Below are 13,771 nucleotides of genomic sequence, written 5' to 3'. Positions count from 1 at the left end.
TAACCAGAGACACTCATGCATTCCATATTCATGCCTTCATTCATTCAAAAAATATGCACCTACTATGTGCAAAGTGTTTCCTAGAGCCTGCGTTGGATATAAAGAACTATAATACAGTAATTTGCCTTAAGGCATGTACTGTCTAGTTGAAGAAGGTAAACAAAGCATGCTGTCTTTCAATTTAGAAATTTTGTGGCAAACTAAGCTAGCTAGGTAGAGTGTTAGGTACTTGTCATCAGGAGAAACATTTGCTGTTACTGTCAAATTCCATATATATTTTCAAATTCAAGGTGTCTATTTTCAAGTTTGTTGTTGGGTAGTAAAAGACACATATGGTGAAAAATTATTCAAAAGAGTATTTGTTTTTAAATATTGTGTATATGTGCATTTCTTACATACCAGGACACAAGAAATGCCCTAATCTTCAAAGACACTAGTTTTTACTTCATTAGTTTATTACTTCACTTCCTTTTCCAATTTACATCTACGTCCATGGCATGCAGTATATCGAATTTGGTAGGGATATTCTAAGCCAACATAATACTTGGCCAGATATCATTCCCTGTTCTCTTTACAGAATTTCTGCAGTATTTTCTCTAAATGTTTTTTTTTCCTATGACATAATCTCTCTTCCTTTTTTTGTTGTTGTTTCCCAGTAGGAATCTAAATTTGTAACCTAATAGGGATCTAAAAATCCTTACTTCAGCAGCTTCTAATCTGCTACTGAATTCTTCCCAGACCCATGATTTAACATCTGGGTTCAATATTCTAATCTTCCAATGAGGACTAGAGCTCAGCTTTACTTGCTTCTTTCAACCTGGGAAAGCAACTCAAAAAAAGAAAAAAATTAAACTCATCAGCTTCCTGATTTGAGATCTTTGTAATATAGCTTCATTATTTTGACATGAATTCCCCAGACATCAGACTCACCCATATTCAAATTCAAGGGCAAAAACATCCCAAAGACAAACATAAATTCCTTTTGGATTGCTCAACCTCTACTTCTCCCGATGCAGATAATTGAGTTGACAGTATATTTTACACAATGAAAAGTGTAAAAGGACCTTTGGCTAGCAATTAGCTTTTTATATAACTTTGAGATATTGTAGACCAAAGAGATAGCATACAGACTTGTTAATAATTCTTTTTAATGTTACATTTAAAATAACTAAAATTGGGTCATAATGAGTGATTCTTGAAAAATCCCCAGTTATTTCAATTGCCTAGCTTTAAATAATGCTGAAACACAACGGCTTCATCTTGAAAATTTGACAACCAAATTGATACTAATTAAAGCCGTGTGTGCAATTTTCCTAGGGCTTTAAAACAAAATGGAATTTGAAACTCAGTGACAAACTAGAATGACTGTCACAAAATTAGATAATTAGAAGATTTTAAAAGAACTCATGTAATACAGTAGACAGCAGGTAGCTCTACAAAGTACTATACGGAATGTAATTTATGTGAATTTTTAAAAGGTATAATACCGGAGTGCATTTAGCAGTACTTAACACTTGTATGAGCTTGACCCTGAGGTATACTGGGGCTGAATCCAGGATGAGACAGGAGGAGGAACAGATCCACATATAAGTTGGGTCACGGGGCTGCAAGCTAGTGTTCAAATGGCAAATTCTTCACTGATTCAGACTGGCAATGAAAGTTGGTCCATTCCAGTGGGCAAGGGTACAGAGATCAGAAAATAATGAAGTCAGAAGAGGTAGTGGTTTGGGGTTTCGGCAGCAGAAGTCTAACAAAGCCTTAGTTTACGGAGCACAGGATTCAGCACCTCAAGAGTGGGCCGTTAGGGTCCCATTCACGTGGATTTGGTTCAGTCCTCCTGTTCCAAAGGGGAACTTGAGTTCTGAACAGTTAACTGAGACAGAAATCCAGTCAAATGGCCTGGAAGAGCATAGAAGGATGAGCAGAGCCTGGGCTTCGGGCCATATGAGAAGCCAGGGCTCTTCCCAGGCACACAAAACCCAGGCTTAAAGCAGTAAGATGAACCCCATATTCCAACGACTCTTGTTTGAATCTGATTTTAAACACTGCCTGTTAGGAGCAAAGATAAAAGCAATGGCTGTAAGAGAGTCAGGAACCTGGTTTAGCTGAATGTCAGGCTGAGGGTATTGGTGCCTTCAAAAGAGCAGGGCTAGTGAAGGCAGAACCTATAAAACTCAGTCCTCAAGAAGTGATTCGTGACGTAGAGAGGATGGAAACCCAAAAGGAATGGTTTGTACTTGTATACATTCAAAAAAGGATGCTGATTAACTTGTACATCCAGTTAGGACACCAGAGTGGTGTCTCCTTAAGAATACTTGGTGAGAAGTTTTTTAAACCCGGAATGTTATGAGAGCTAATAGTAATGGCTACATTTACTGACCACCTCAATTGGGCCAAGCACTTTTCGTAAATTATCTATAATGCTCTCAACAACTGACAAGGTACTTAGACTTACTAGTATTTTACAGATATGAAACTAAGACTCAGAGAGGTACAGTAAAGGGTCCCCAGCCACTCAGCTAATAAGGTGCGGCACTGGGTCTGGTTTCAGTAAAGCAGTTGAGAAAAAATAGGCTTATCTTACGGAATAAAATATGTACAGTTTATTACCAGTTAAGCAAAAAAAAAAAATTTCATTTACGTGTATAGTTCAGCTTACTTTAATATACGCATAGCAAAATGAAAATAAAACACAGGCTTTGTTACTGTGATGATCTAATGCTAACTGGTCCTTTCTCATTCGGATATTAGTGAAATCTTTAGATAATGTCTACGCTTCTCAATCTGTGTCTTGGTTTCTTAGTCCGCCTTTTTACTCTCCCAGTTGGTCTACCAATTGGGATGTATTGGTAGATGTATTACCCCAGTTACTAAACTAATCCTAAGTGAAACAGAACTTGTGTTTAAAATCTGCTAGTATTCAAATTCCAACTTAAATTTCCTTCATATCTTTGGGTCACAGTCATGTAGCCTCCTCCTAGCTCCCAATATCAACTAACACCTGACGACAGGGAAAACTAAGGTATGAGGTGATATTATTATCTAGGGTAATAAAACTTCAGAGGAAAATTACCACAGATCTTTAAGAATCATAAAGACAATGCTATGGATGCCCTACTACATCTATTCACAAAGAAGTTTCAATGTAAAGAAACATTTTAACATTAGAAACTCAATTTCAGAGATAAAAATATATAGTACAGGAGTTGTATCTGTGCATCAGATAAAGAAGGATTCAATACTGATTTCCAAGCAAAATCATATCAGATGTGTCAACAAAAGCATACATTGGGCATGTGAAGGGAGGAGGAGGGTGAAGGTTAGGGGTGAGAGGGGAATATCTGTCCCTGATGCATGAAAGAGAAGAAAGGAAAAGAAGCAGCATCAACAATAGTCTGAATGGAAAAGCAGACTTTGGTTACGGCAGGGCAGATGCCAGGTCCCAGAAAATGCTGCTGAAACTAAACATCTCTTTGTCAGTCCACCCGACCAGCTCCCCTGCCTCCCAACTCCAATCACATGTACTGATGGGCGGCACTCACTTGGTCCTAGTGATGGTTCCAGAGCTGGAGATGAGATGCCAAGCCAAGTATGAGAGTTTAGCCAACTGAACATTTAGGAGGAACAGTGTCCACACAAGACTGCCATCACTTAGGACACCAGTTGCAAATGTGGGGCATTCCCCAAACTACACTCAGCTTTGATAATTCACTAGAAGGACTCAGTATGCACTCAAAGCTGCTACACCCACAGTTATGGGATCTTACAGGGATTAAAATCAGTCAAGGGAAGAGATGCATGCATAGGGCAGAGTCCAGGATGGGTCCAAATACAGAGCTCCTGGTTGTCCTCTTCATATGGAGCCACGGGCAGTGTTAACTCCTTATGGCCATGTTATGTGACAATACGCATGGCCAGCCAAGGAAGCAAACCCCAGTCTTCGGTGTTTAGAGTTTTTACTGGGGCTCCATCACACACTATCTACATGGCTGACCTTCACTCTCCAGCCCTTCTGGGAGGTTGGGCTGATATCTTTAGTCTCCAGTCCCTTCTGGAGACAAAACTGATACCTCACGGCCCAAAGCCCCCATCATAAATCACATTTTTAGACAGATAACTAGTGGGCCAAAACCCTCAGGCAACGATACTCCAATCAGGCAGGACATTCCAACGGCCTAGAGATCACCTCCCTGTAGTTGAGGGAAAGGCCAGACCACTCTCTGCGTAAAGTTAATTTTCTACTGCATACCAGGCCAACCAGAATTCTTCCCCAGGAATTTTCTATTTGGAGATGGAGAAGAGGGGACTTTGTTAGTCGGGATCCCTAGAAGCATAGCAAGGACTCTTGTGTAAGTGATTTACTGAAGGAGTGTTCTCAGCAGAAAGTATCAGGATGTAAGGGAAGCACGATCGTACAGGGGAAGATGCTAAGCAAAGAAATGGTTTCAGCTGAAGTCTAGCCATAGACCAGGGGCATGACATCGATTGCACCTCAGACCTGACCCACCTTGAGAAGAGGCTTTGTATCTCCAAAGCAGTCAGCCATTGGCTTTGGGCCACCACGGGTGAGGGGAGGCATTATTTCCCAGGCATTACTGGGTGAAGCAGCAACTAGTGTCCCAAGGCAATTCTCCAGAGTTGGGTGCAGCTGTGAGCCAGTATCCATAGGCACACAGGCAGCAGCTCAAGGACAGATGCGCTGACCTGGAAAAGCAGGTATGGGTGGGCCACCAATAGCAATGACTGTAGTCCACACCTTGTACTGCTCACATCAGTGTGCTGTCACAGTGAGTTCACTCCACCCAGTCACGGCTTCTCCAGCATTCTGGAGCATTCATTTCCCCAAAAAGGAAGGTCAGCAGGACAGACTTCAGTCCTCTGCTGCTACATTTGATCATAAGGCCAGATACTCATCATCTCGCTCCTCTGCCGCTCATTCTAGATTCTCCTCTCCACTGGCAACGGTTTCCACTGGATTAGGTTTGCCTGGTGTAGTATCTCAGACCCTCATTGTGAGCAGGGCTAAGGCCTTCTCAGGCTATGATTGCTATTTTCATCTATTTACAGTTAAAATCAGGCAGGAGAATAATAGATATCACAGCAGATCACCTGAATAGCAAAGCCATTTCCCCCTGCTCCTTTAGATATCAACAGTTCTACCTCTTCATAATGATGAAGGTTACTACCCTTGCCAGTGTGGTAGTTACTTTCTTTGCCTACCAACTGCTGTAGAGGGACAAGGATTGCAAAGTGACCAGGAAGTAGTTACAGCTTTAGGTTTAGAGGTACTCTATGTTCCTTGGTGGAAAGACCCACCCCCCTGAAAATTCAGAACTTCCAACCCTCAGATTCTAAACCTGAAAGGATAGGAAGACAAATTCTCCAAGTAGGTCATTGGGAGTGATGCTGAGTAGGGATACTACTATTTCTACCCCTTAGAACCTTAAGCTATGCATTCTAACTACCTGAGACATAGCTCCATATAATAATCATCACTTTAGTATGTACACAACATTCTAAAGAACAGTGCTCCTTTCTCACTCGGGAGTCATCTCCCAGCTAGCACCTCAGCAAAAGCTTCAAAAAGCCATTCCACCACATTATCAGGCTGACAGCTCCCGGGTCATGCTATATGTGGTAGGACCAGTGGATTCTATATTCAAATGCAAGTTGTCGCTTCTCGTTTGCCATAAGATGGGTCCTTTGTTCTAAGGAGATATTATATGGGATCTTATGTCAGTTAATCAAAATCTATGAGCCGTCAAAGAATACAGTTAGATTAGGTTCTGTAAACGAGAAAGACACACCCAGAACGATCATAGTTAGAATGAATTTTTGATCTTTCAAAGGTGGACATTATCTCATGTAATCAACTTGCCACCAAATGATTGCAAGGGAGACCAAATGGTCTCCTTACGGGAGTGTAAAGGCTCCTCTCATCCCAAGCAAAAACAAGCATCGCTGACTCTTCAGCAACATACCACAGTCCACGGTCATGACCAAGTCCAATAGTACCCTTCTTCTCCTGTTCAGACTTGCAACCACTCTGACCCAGAAGACCTTTCGCATATGTATTTAGAAAAGTGTCTCAGTCTACATTACAATTTGTATAGATAAAGAATTCTAAATTTATCTAAAGCTCCTAGGTGCATTAAAACTGTTTCCTTACTTATAAACAGCTTCTATTCTCTTTCCACTTTGTTAGTTCTACTTTTGAATGCTCTTTGCTAGACAAAATGGAAGGAAAATAGGAGTTACCAAGTCCTGTCTTCCTTGGTAAACATTGCTTAACCTGCTAAAATAGCTGAAGTGTGTCTTTTCAATCATTTTAATCCAATCATCTAAACATATTTTTTTAAAATGGGAGATGGGGCACTTTTCATGTCCTTAGCATATCTTATCTATTGAATTCCAGCCTTCCAGTCTTAAACATTCACAGCACATTTTGTTGTCTTTGAATTATGTGACACACCCTCTATTTTTTTTTAGATCATTTTAAAGCCTGGGCTTATCACAAAGCTCCCTATATAGCTGATTTTATTTCTTTGTATGCTGGTTATCTCACTTTCCCAATGATATAATTAATGATTGCATAGTGATAATTTTATAAAAATCTCATATATTTTGAACCATATTCTTTTATAGATATTCTAACCCTAGTATCCGTAACATATGGATAATCTTGGCATGTGGCCAAAAACTTATGGACGCTGAAATCACTAGGGAGGTCAGAGTCTGTACTTAAAGTAAATTTTTGCCTTTGATAATCCCATTTTCAGTTCCAAAGCCAGAGGAACCATAGAGGACATGGTCTCTCTCTTCAGAGATTCCAATCTCACATTATCCTCAGGTCTTTGTTAGTCAGATTTAAGTCCATAGTGGTATTTTCCATTATTGTGTGAGAATGTTGCCTCAGGTCTGGCATGCATCTTCACAAATCTCTTTCTTTTCATTAGATTCCACAAAAGTCCAAACTTAAGTTACTTTAAACACTGTCATGAATTAGATTTGGTGGTTTTCTTTATATTTTTCACATAAAATCATCCACCTACCCCTGAAATCTTGTCCTCTTTAAAACTATAATATTTTCTGAAGAATAAATTCTGTGTTCCAGGCTATAAAATTCCAACATGATCAAAATGCTCTGGAAATTCAGAGGTGGGGCAAACTGGAAAGAGCAATGGCTTTCTAAATCAAGAATGGGTTATAACCCATCTTTGCTTGAGATGGAATGAGGACATAGTTCAAGAAAACAGGAAGAACTGGAAACACTCAAGATGTGTTTAGGAGACAAATGAACTAGTTTATCTGGAAGGTTTCCAGAATCAGATGTGAGAGTTAAATCTGGAATGAAAAAGTGGAGAATTTACATGCCAAACTAAGAATTAGGATAATATCCTGGAGTGAGAAGGAAGTCTTCAATGGTGTTTAGGAAGTGAATTGATGGCATTAAAACTTTATTTTGGGAAGATGTGTGATGCATTAAGCAGAACTATCAGAAGGAGAATTAATGATAGTAAAGAAATTTTGAAGTTATTCAAGCATGAGGGAATAAGGCCTCATATGATGGTAACAAAAATGGAAATAATGAATAGATGGAAGGCCTATTTCAAAACACAGGGCTTGTTTGGCTGTTCCTAAAAAGGTTAACCATAGCATTACCATATGACCCAGCAACTCCACACCTAGGTATATATTCAAAAAAACTGAAAACAGGTGTTCAAACAAAAACTTGTACACATATGTTCATAGTAGCATTATTCATAGTAATCAAAGAGTGGAACCAACTCAAATGTTCAGATAATGAATGGATAAACAAAATGTGGTATACCTATACAATGGAATATTATTTGGCAAATAAAAGGGATGAAGTACTCATACATGCTATAACATGGATAAACCGTGAAGATATTATGCTAAGTAAAATAAGCCATATACAAAAGGACCAGTATTGTATGATCTCATTTATTTGAAATATTTGGAATAGGCAAATCTGTAGAGACAGAAAGCAAATTAGTGGTTACCAGGGGCTGGGGTAAGGGGATGTTGGGGAGTGACTATGTAATGAATACAGGGTTTCTTTTCAGGATGATGAAAATGTTCTGGAACTAGATAGTGATAACGGTTGCACACCACTGCGATTCTTAATTCCACTAAATTGTACATTTTTAAATGGTTTAAATGGTCAATTTTACGTTATGTGTATTTTACCACCAAAAAATTCCCAGAAAACAAAAAACACAGGGCTTGCTAAATGATTGGAAAGGTTAAGGAAAAGGGATGAGCCATGATATTATCATTTGAAGTATGGTTGACTGGGATACAGCTGACACCATTATCTGAAAGAAGGAAATTAATTAGGGGATTTATTTAGGGGAAAACTATGTGGCAGGTCCCTCCCTAAATGGCAAGAGGGGAGGTCATGGGGATCAACATTAGGTTTCCTTTAGCTGGCTTGTTTACTGTGAGTGGTTAAGCCTTATACCCAATAATACACAATGAAGGTGGAGCAGATGCCTGCTGATTTATGAAGGAGGAGACTTGCACATAAATGCTTCAGATACTGCCTCACCGACTGTGAAGGACAGGACATACCACCTAGATTCCCCTTCATGGAAAGAGTTTGTAACTCCAGCTGCTGGAAGTGCTGTCAGCAGGCAGCCTTTAGCTGTCAGCACTTATGGGGTCCGCCTCAGGCACAGATAGTGCCTAGCCCAAGGTCATGCTCTTTCCAGAGCAGCTCATAGCCATGACTTATTAACAGGGGAGTATAAAGGCCCTGCCAAATGGGCCCAACACAGGAAAACTCTGATGGGCTATTTTAGCTCCAGAGGTCCTCCCTCCCTTCCACAGCTATTGATCACAATGGCACTCCCTAATAAACAACCTGTACCCTAAACTCCAATTCAGTATGCTTCCCAGAAAGTCCAACCTGCAATAATTAGTGCTAGGGTGGTCTAAAACACAGATAAGATAGGGATTTAGAGTTAGTTCATTCACTACCTGCTCGGTAAAGAGGATGCCATCAATGACAGCAAACGAAGCATGGACAGCCTCTGGAGGCAGGGAGCTCTGCAATGGTCCAAATTTCCACTTGTGGTGAACTGGGAAGGCATACCAGTGGAAAGAAATAACTAGCTGGTCTGATGTATTAGACATTTGAGAAATATGGATACATTAGTAACTACAAGGACAATGGAATTCCATAGCTAATGCTAAAATGGATTGATGCTCTAGAAAAAGACAACAAAAGGCTGAGAGCAATTAACACACAATTGAGAGTCAAGTGGAAAACCAGGTGGCCCCTTAGCAGCATACAAAGTGGCTCTCCTTTCCTGAAGTAGGAGGGCATAGAAAACTTAGGACCAGGCCCAGAACTTAATTGTTAGAGTAGGTACTTGCCAAAAAAGTTCAAACAACACAGGTCAAGACACTATTTGAGAAAGAATTGGGCCTTAACACTTAGAGTGGGGAAGTCTGGGTTGATACCCTTGAAAATATCAAATTCTCAGATTTTCTGAAAGCTATCAGGCTACAGAAAGGGCCCAACCCTCCCTATTCAGAGCTACCATGTGTCTCTTGCTTTAAGAAAATGCAGATTTCTCTCTCCTGCCAGACAATATGTGCTCCTCTAAGAATCTGAAAGGTAGGCAGTTAGGGGAATGATTCTGATGGGGGTCAAAGCAAAACCCAGCTGGGGACATGCTGGGCCTAATAAGGACAGAAAGGAAATGCGGGAGCCAGCCAGCATGGGCTGGAAAGAGCTTGGGAAGTATGCCTGGGACTGTATTCAGGAGTGCTTGATCAAGAGGATTAGAACAAAAGATTGTAAAAGGGGTTATTTATTAAATCCTGAGATACAGGATTTAACAACTATAGCAAAGATCCCAAGAGGGAGTGTGAACTCACTAACTGGATAGCACATAGAAGCATGCAAAAAATGATGGTGCATAATAAAGGAAGTCAAAATGCCAGAATCCCTGTGGCAGATGGAAAAGGGGATTGAAAGGCACAAGGAAATAAGCATCCTAGAGCAGATATACCATATCATACAAAGAACAAACCAAAAAAAACCCTCTAGTTATGTTCAATGGGAAGACCTGAAGGATACACAATTTACCAAGACCATACGGATGTGCTGGTGAGAGGAAGACAAGCATCCCCTGAAAACTTTAGTGTTGGTTCTCTTTTGTATGCCTGCACTCTTGATAGGAGAGACAATTAGATAACCAGGTTTACTCATGGCAATAGGGATGAAAAGGTCCCAAAAAGATAGAGGACAGGTGGTAGTACTTAATGATCAGAAGCCAGGTTGATGCAATTATTGTAATGAATGGCAAGTTCAGGCTGGGAACTGAGAGGAACTGACCCATGGAGATTTATGGAGATGGTAAGTACAATACAGTATCCCCAGCAACAAAACAGATGGACAAAACCAAATGCACTATTCAACTTGTACCATCAGAAGAGAGCAAGGATAACTAATTAGGAGGCTGAGGACAGTTGTCCCAACAAAACTTCATGATCGGGACTTCTCTGGTCCAGTGGTAGAGAATCCACCTTACAACACAGGGGACACAGGTTCAATCTCTGGTCAGGGAACTGAGATCCCACATGCCGTGGGGCAACTAAGCCCGTGCGCCACAACTACTGAGCTCGGGCACCTCAATGAGAGAGCCCTCGTACCACAAAACTACAGAGCCCATGCACTCTGGAGCCTGCACGCCACAACTACAGAGACCATGTGCCCTGGAGCCTGCGAGCCACAGCTAGAGAGAGAACCCGCAAGCCACAACTAGAGAGAAGCCCGTGTGCCACAACCAAAGATCCCGCACACCACAACGAATGATCCCGCGTGAGGTAAATAAGACCTGACGCGGCCAAAAATAAATTTAAAAAAAACAAACAACTTCATGATCTTTTGCCCCGTTTTCAAAATTAAACCAGTTTTTTGGACCAGAGGATGCCAGCTCCTCAGAAGGAATAGCCCTACAACAGCAGGGCAAATGTACACGGTAAAAATCTTTTCCCACTGGGACCTATGGACATTTACTCAGATACACATGTACTGGGAAAAGGGAACTGTCCAAATGTTCCAGAGACTGCTGAATATTGCTTTTAGACTTGGTAGTCATGTCTAAAAACAGCAGAGGTGCCAGCTGAGGATGACAAACATCTGGACTGAGACAAGCTGCAATTACAGGGCTGCAGTTCACCTCACTAACATTCCTCTTCTAAGTTTTCTCCAGTAGGAGAGGTCCATCAGAATCCTAGAGGAGCTTCCTTCCGGTCCTATTTTAAGAAGTAGATTTGAGCTGTGCAGAGAGTATATAGTGATTGACACAAAATTGTGATGCCCAGACCCCTGTTTAGAGAAGGACTTTGCTGCCCAGTCACTAGCTTTTCTGGACCCAGCTCTTAGCTCTTTCCAGGATTGCCTCAGCTGCAGAAACATCCCTCACCCAAGGTCACAACCCTTCTCAATGGCACACATCCAATGACTGATTGACACTAAAAATAAAGGTCCCATCATTTCCACCCCAAATAAAGCAACTCTGACGATTAGCTCCAGAGCTCTCCCTGGCACTGGCAAAAACGTCATCAAGCCTGCATTACAGTTTGGCTTTTCTCTCTGCGCCTACCCGCTTCTTTTTTTCCCGCTACAGGTATTAATCTTGAGGGTATTCTGTAATAAACACCTTGCACTCTAAACTCTAACTCAGAGTCTGCATCCTGGAGGACCCAACCTACAGTAGCTACCTTCTCCAAATCAAATGGAAGAGTATAGATAGATATTTTACTGAGACAAGGGTTGAGTGGTTGGTGGTAGTAGAAAATGGGGTATTGGGTCCCTGGGTTTTAAAATTTGCTCCCTTTTCCATATAAAGCTTCACTCTCTAGACCTTCAGGTGGTAGTTAGAAGATCTACCCCACTCACTTTGAAAATGTCCCTATCTTTAAACTGCTCTATTTCCATCTGCACATTCTGCAGTGTTTGCTTCTCCATTTCCTTGGAATCTGCCACCTGTCCCTACACAACTCATCAACTCCTAAACCCTTCTTGGGACCTGTTGCATATCTACTGTATGTACAAAATCTATTTTGCATCACCCTCATGGGACTCGGGGGTAAAGGCAACCAAAGGAAACAGAAAGCTCATGCTGTCCGCTGTGCCATGAGTAAAAAGTCCTTTGTCTCTGACCCAAGAGTCTTGTGTCTTCTGCCAGCATCCCTGAAAGTTTCAGGCTGACGTTTAGCATGCAAGTAAGGTGCAGTTTCAGATCCTTCACTGCTCTTCACACATTTTTTTAAAAAATAAATTTATTTATTTATTTTTGGCTGCAAAGGGTCTTCATTACTGGGCACGGGCTTTCTCTAGTTGCGGTGAGCAGGGGCTACTCTCCATTGCGGTGCACGGTCTTCTCATTATGGTGGCTCCTCTTTGTTGCGGAGCATGGGCTCTAGGCGTGGGCTTCAGCAGTTGTGGCATGCAGGCTCAGTAGTTGTGGCATGCAGGCTCAGTAGTTGTGGTGTGCAGGCTTCAGTAGCTATGGCTTGTGGGCTCTAGAGCACAGGCTCAGTAGTTGTGGCACACGGGCTTAGTTGCTCCACAGCATGTGGGATCTTCCCAGACCAGGGCTCGAACCTGTGTCCCCTGCATTGGCAGGTGGCTTCTTAACCACTGCACCACCAGGGAAGTCCCACTGCTCTTCACACTTTTCTCCCATGAAATGTTGGGGAAAGAATGGGAGCAGGAAGTTTCCACTCTACCTGTGGCTGGGATTCTTCTCAATAATCATAATCAAACAACCATCAACCTTGAAGTTTAATTTTTTTTAACACATCTCTCTACACAAAAGATTTCTATTTTTCTTACTGGCATAACTTTGATTTTATTTATTACAAACGTAGGCCTTATGTTAAAAGAACATAACATCCTCCTTGACCTGGGCTAAACTACAAAACATTCTGACATTAAGTAACAAGGGACATTCTGCTCGTGTTGCTTTTCCCTGTTTCTCCCCTGATTAGAGGAAAAAGAGTACAGAGGTAATTGTCCCAGCTGGCTCTCTCTGTCTCAGTGGGAATATAAGTGGTATGGTAATAAATAGGCCACGTTTGAGGTGATAGTGGAATACCCAACTAGAAATTTCCAGTAAGCACTTGGATGGAACTTGAGGAAAATGTCAGATTTAGAGATAAAGGCGTAGTAATTTGAAAGTTAGTCACAAGCTTGTATAAGATATGCAACTTATTTTATTTTTTTACATTTCAACTTATTTTCTGATCGTGACTTACTTTCTGACTCCATTCCACTGGGATGACAGGAAAGTTGATCTCAGCCATTCTTAAGGATGCCCTTTTCCCTGGGTTGTACCATAATTTCAAGGTCTTATACAGTGCCAGGGCATGGAGGGGAACTTACACAGTTCCCACTGGGAGTCCATTGTCCTGTTTCCATGGAGCCTCCAATTCTAGAAGATCTCCGCTGCTTTTGTGCCAATTTAGTGCCTGGGAATCTTTTTCAGACTGCCTATGTTCCATCTGTCTAGATGCTCCAAGAGCCATTTCTCTCTAGCTGCTTTCTTTCTCTGTGCTGTCTCCCTGGTGGTATAGCTGAAAGCAGTACCCCAATGTCTAAGCTCAGTACCTCACAGATCTTTTCATTCCTGCCTCTGAGAGAATATCTGTACAGTCTGAGATAGATATTCGTTCTTTCATGTCTCTTCTGAGACATGCCATTTATGCCTAGGAATTTTATCCCCACTTC

The 13,771-nt window shown here is 41.4% G+C and overlaps 1 protein-coding gene across 1 annotated transcript in view; it reads right to left on the bottom strand.

Annotated features, from left to right (window-relative positions):
- Positions 1 to 13,569, bottom strand: part of TEX9 (testis expressed 9) — a 169,361-nt gene extending 155,792 nt beyond the window's left edge. Inside the window, exon 1 of the mRNA XM_065871733.1 lies at positions 13,427 to 13,569. Coding sequence (XP_065727805.1) covers positions 13,427 to 13,569 — 143 coding nt within the window. The remainder of the gene's footprint in view (positions 1 to 13,426) is intronic.
- Positions 13,570 to 13,771: the final 202 nt, after the last annotated feature.

The sequence above is a fragment of the Phocoena phocoena genome, chromosome 2, assembly GCF_963924675.1.
Source record: "Phocoena phocoena chromosome 2, mPhoPho1.1, whole genome shotgun sequence".
In the NCBI taxonomy this organism is placed as follows: Eukaryota; Metazoa; Chordata; class Mammalia; order Artiodactyla; family Phocoenidae; genus Phocoena; species Phocoena phocoena.
The sequence above is the reverse complement of the archived record's forward strand: the minus strand, read 5'-3'. Positions and strand labels throughout refer to the sequence as shown.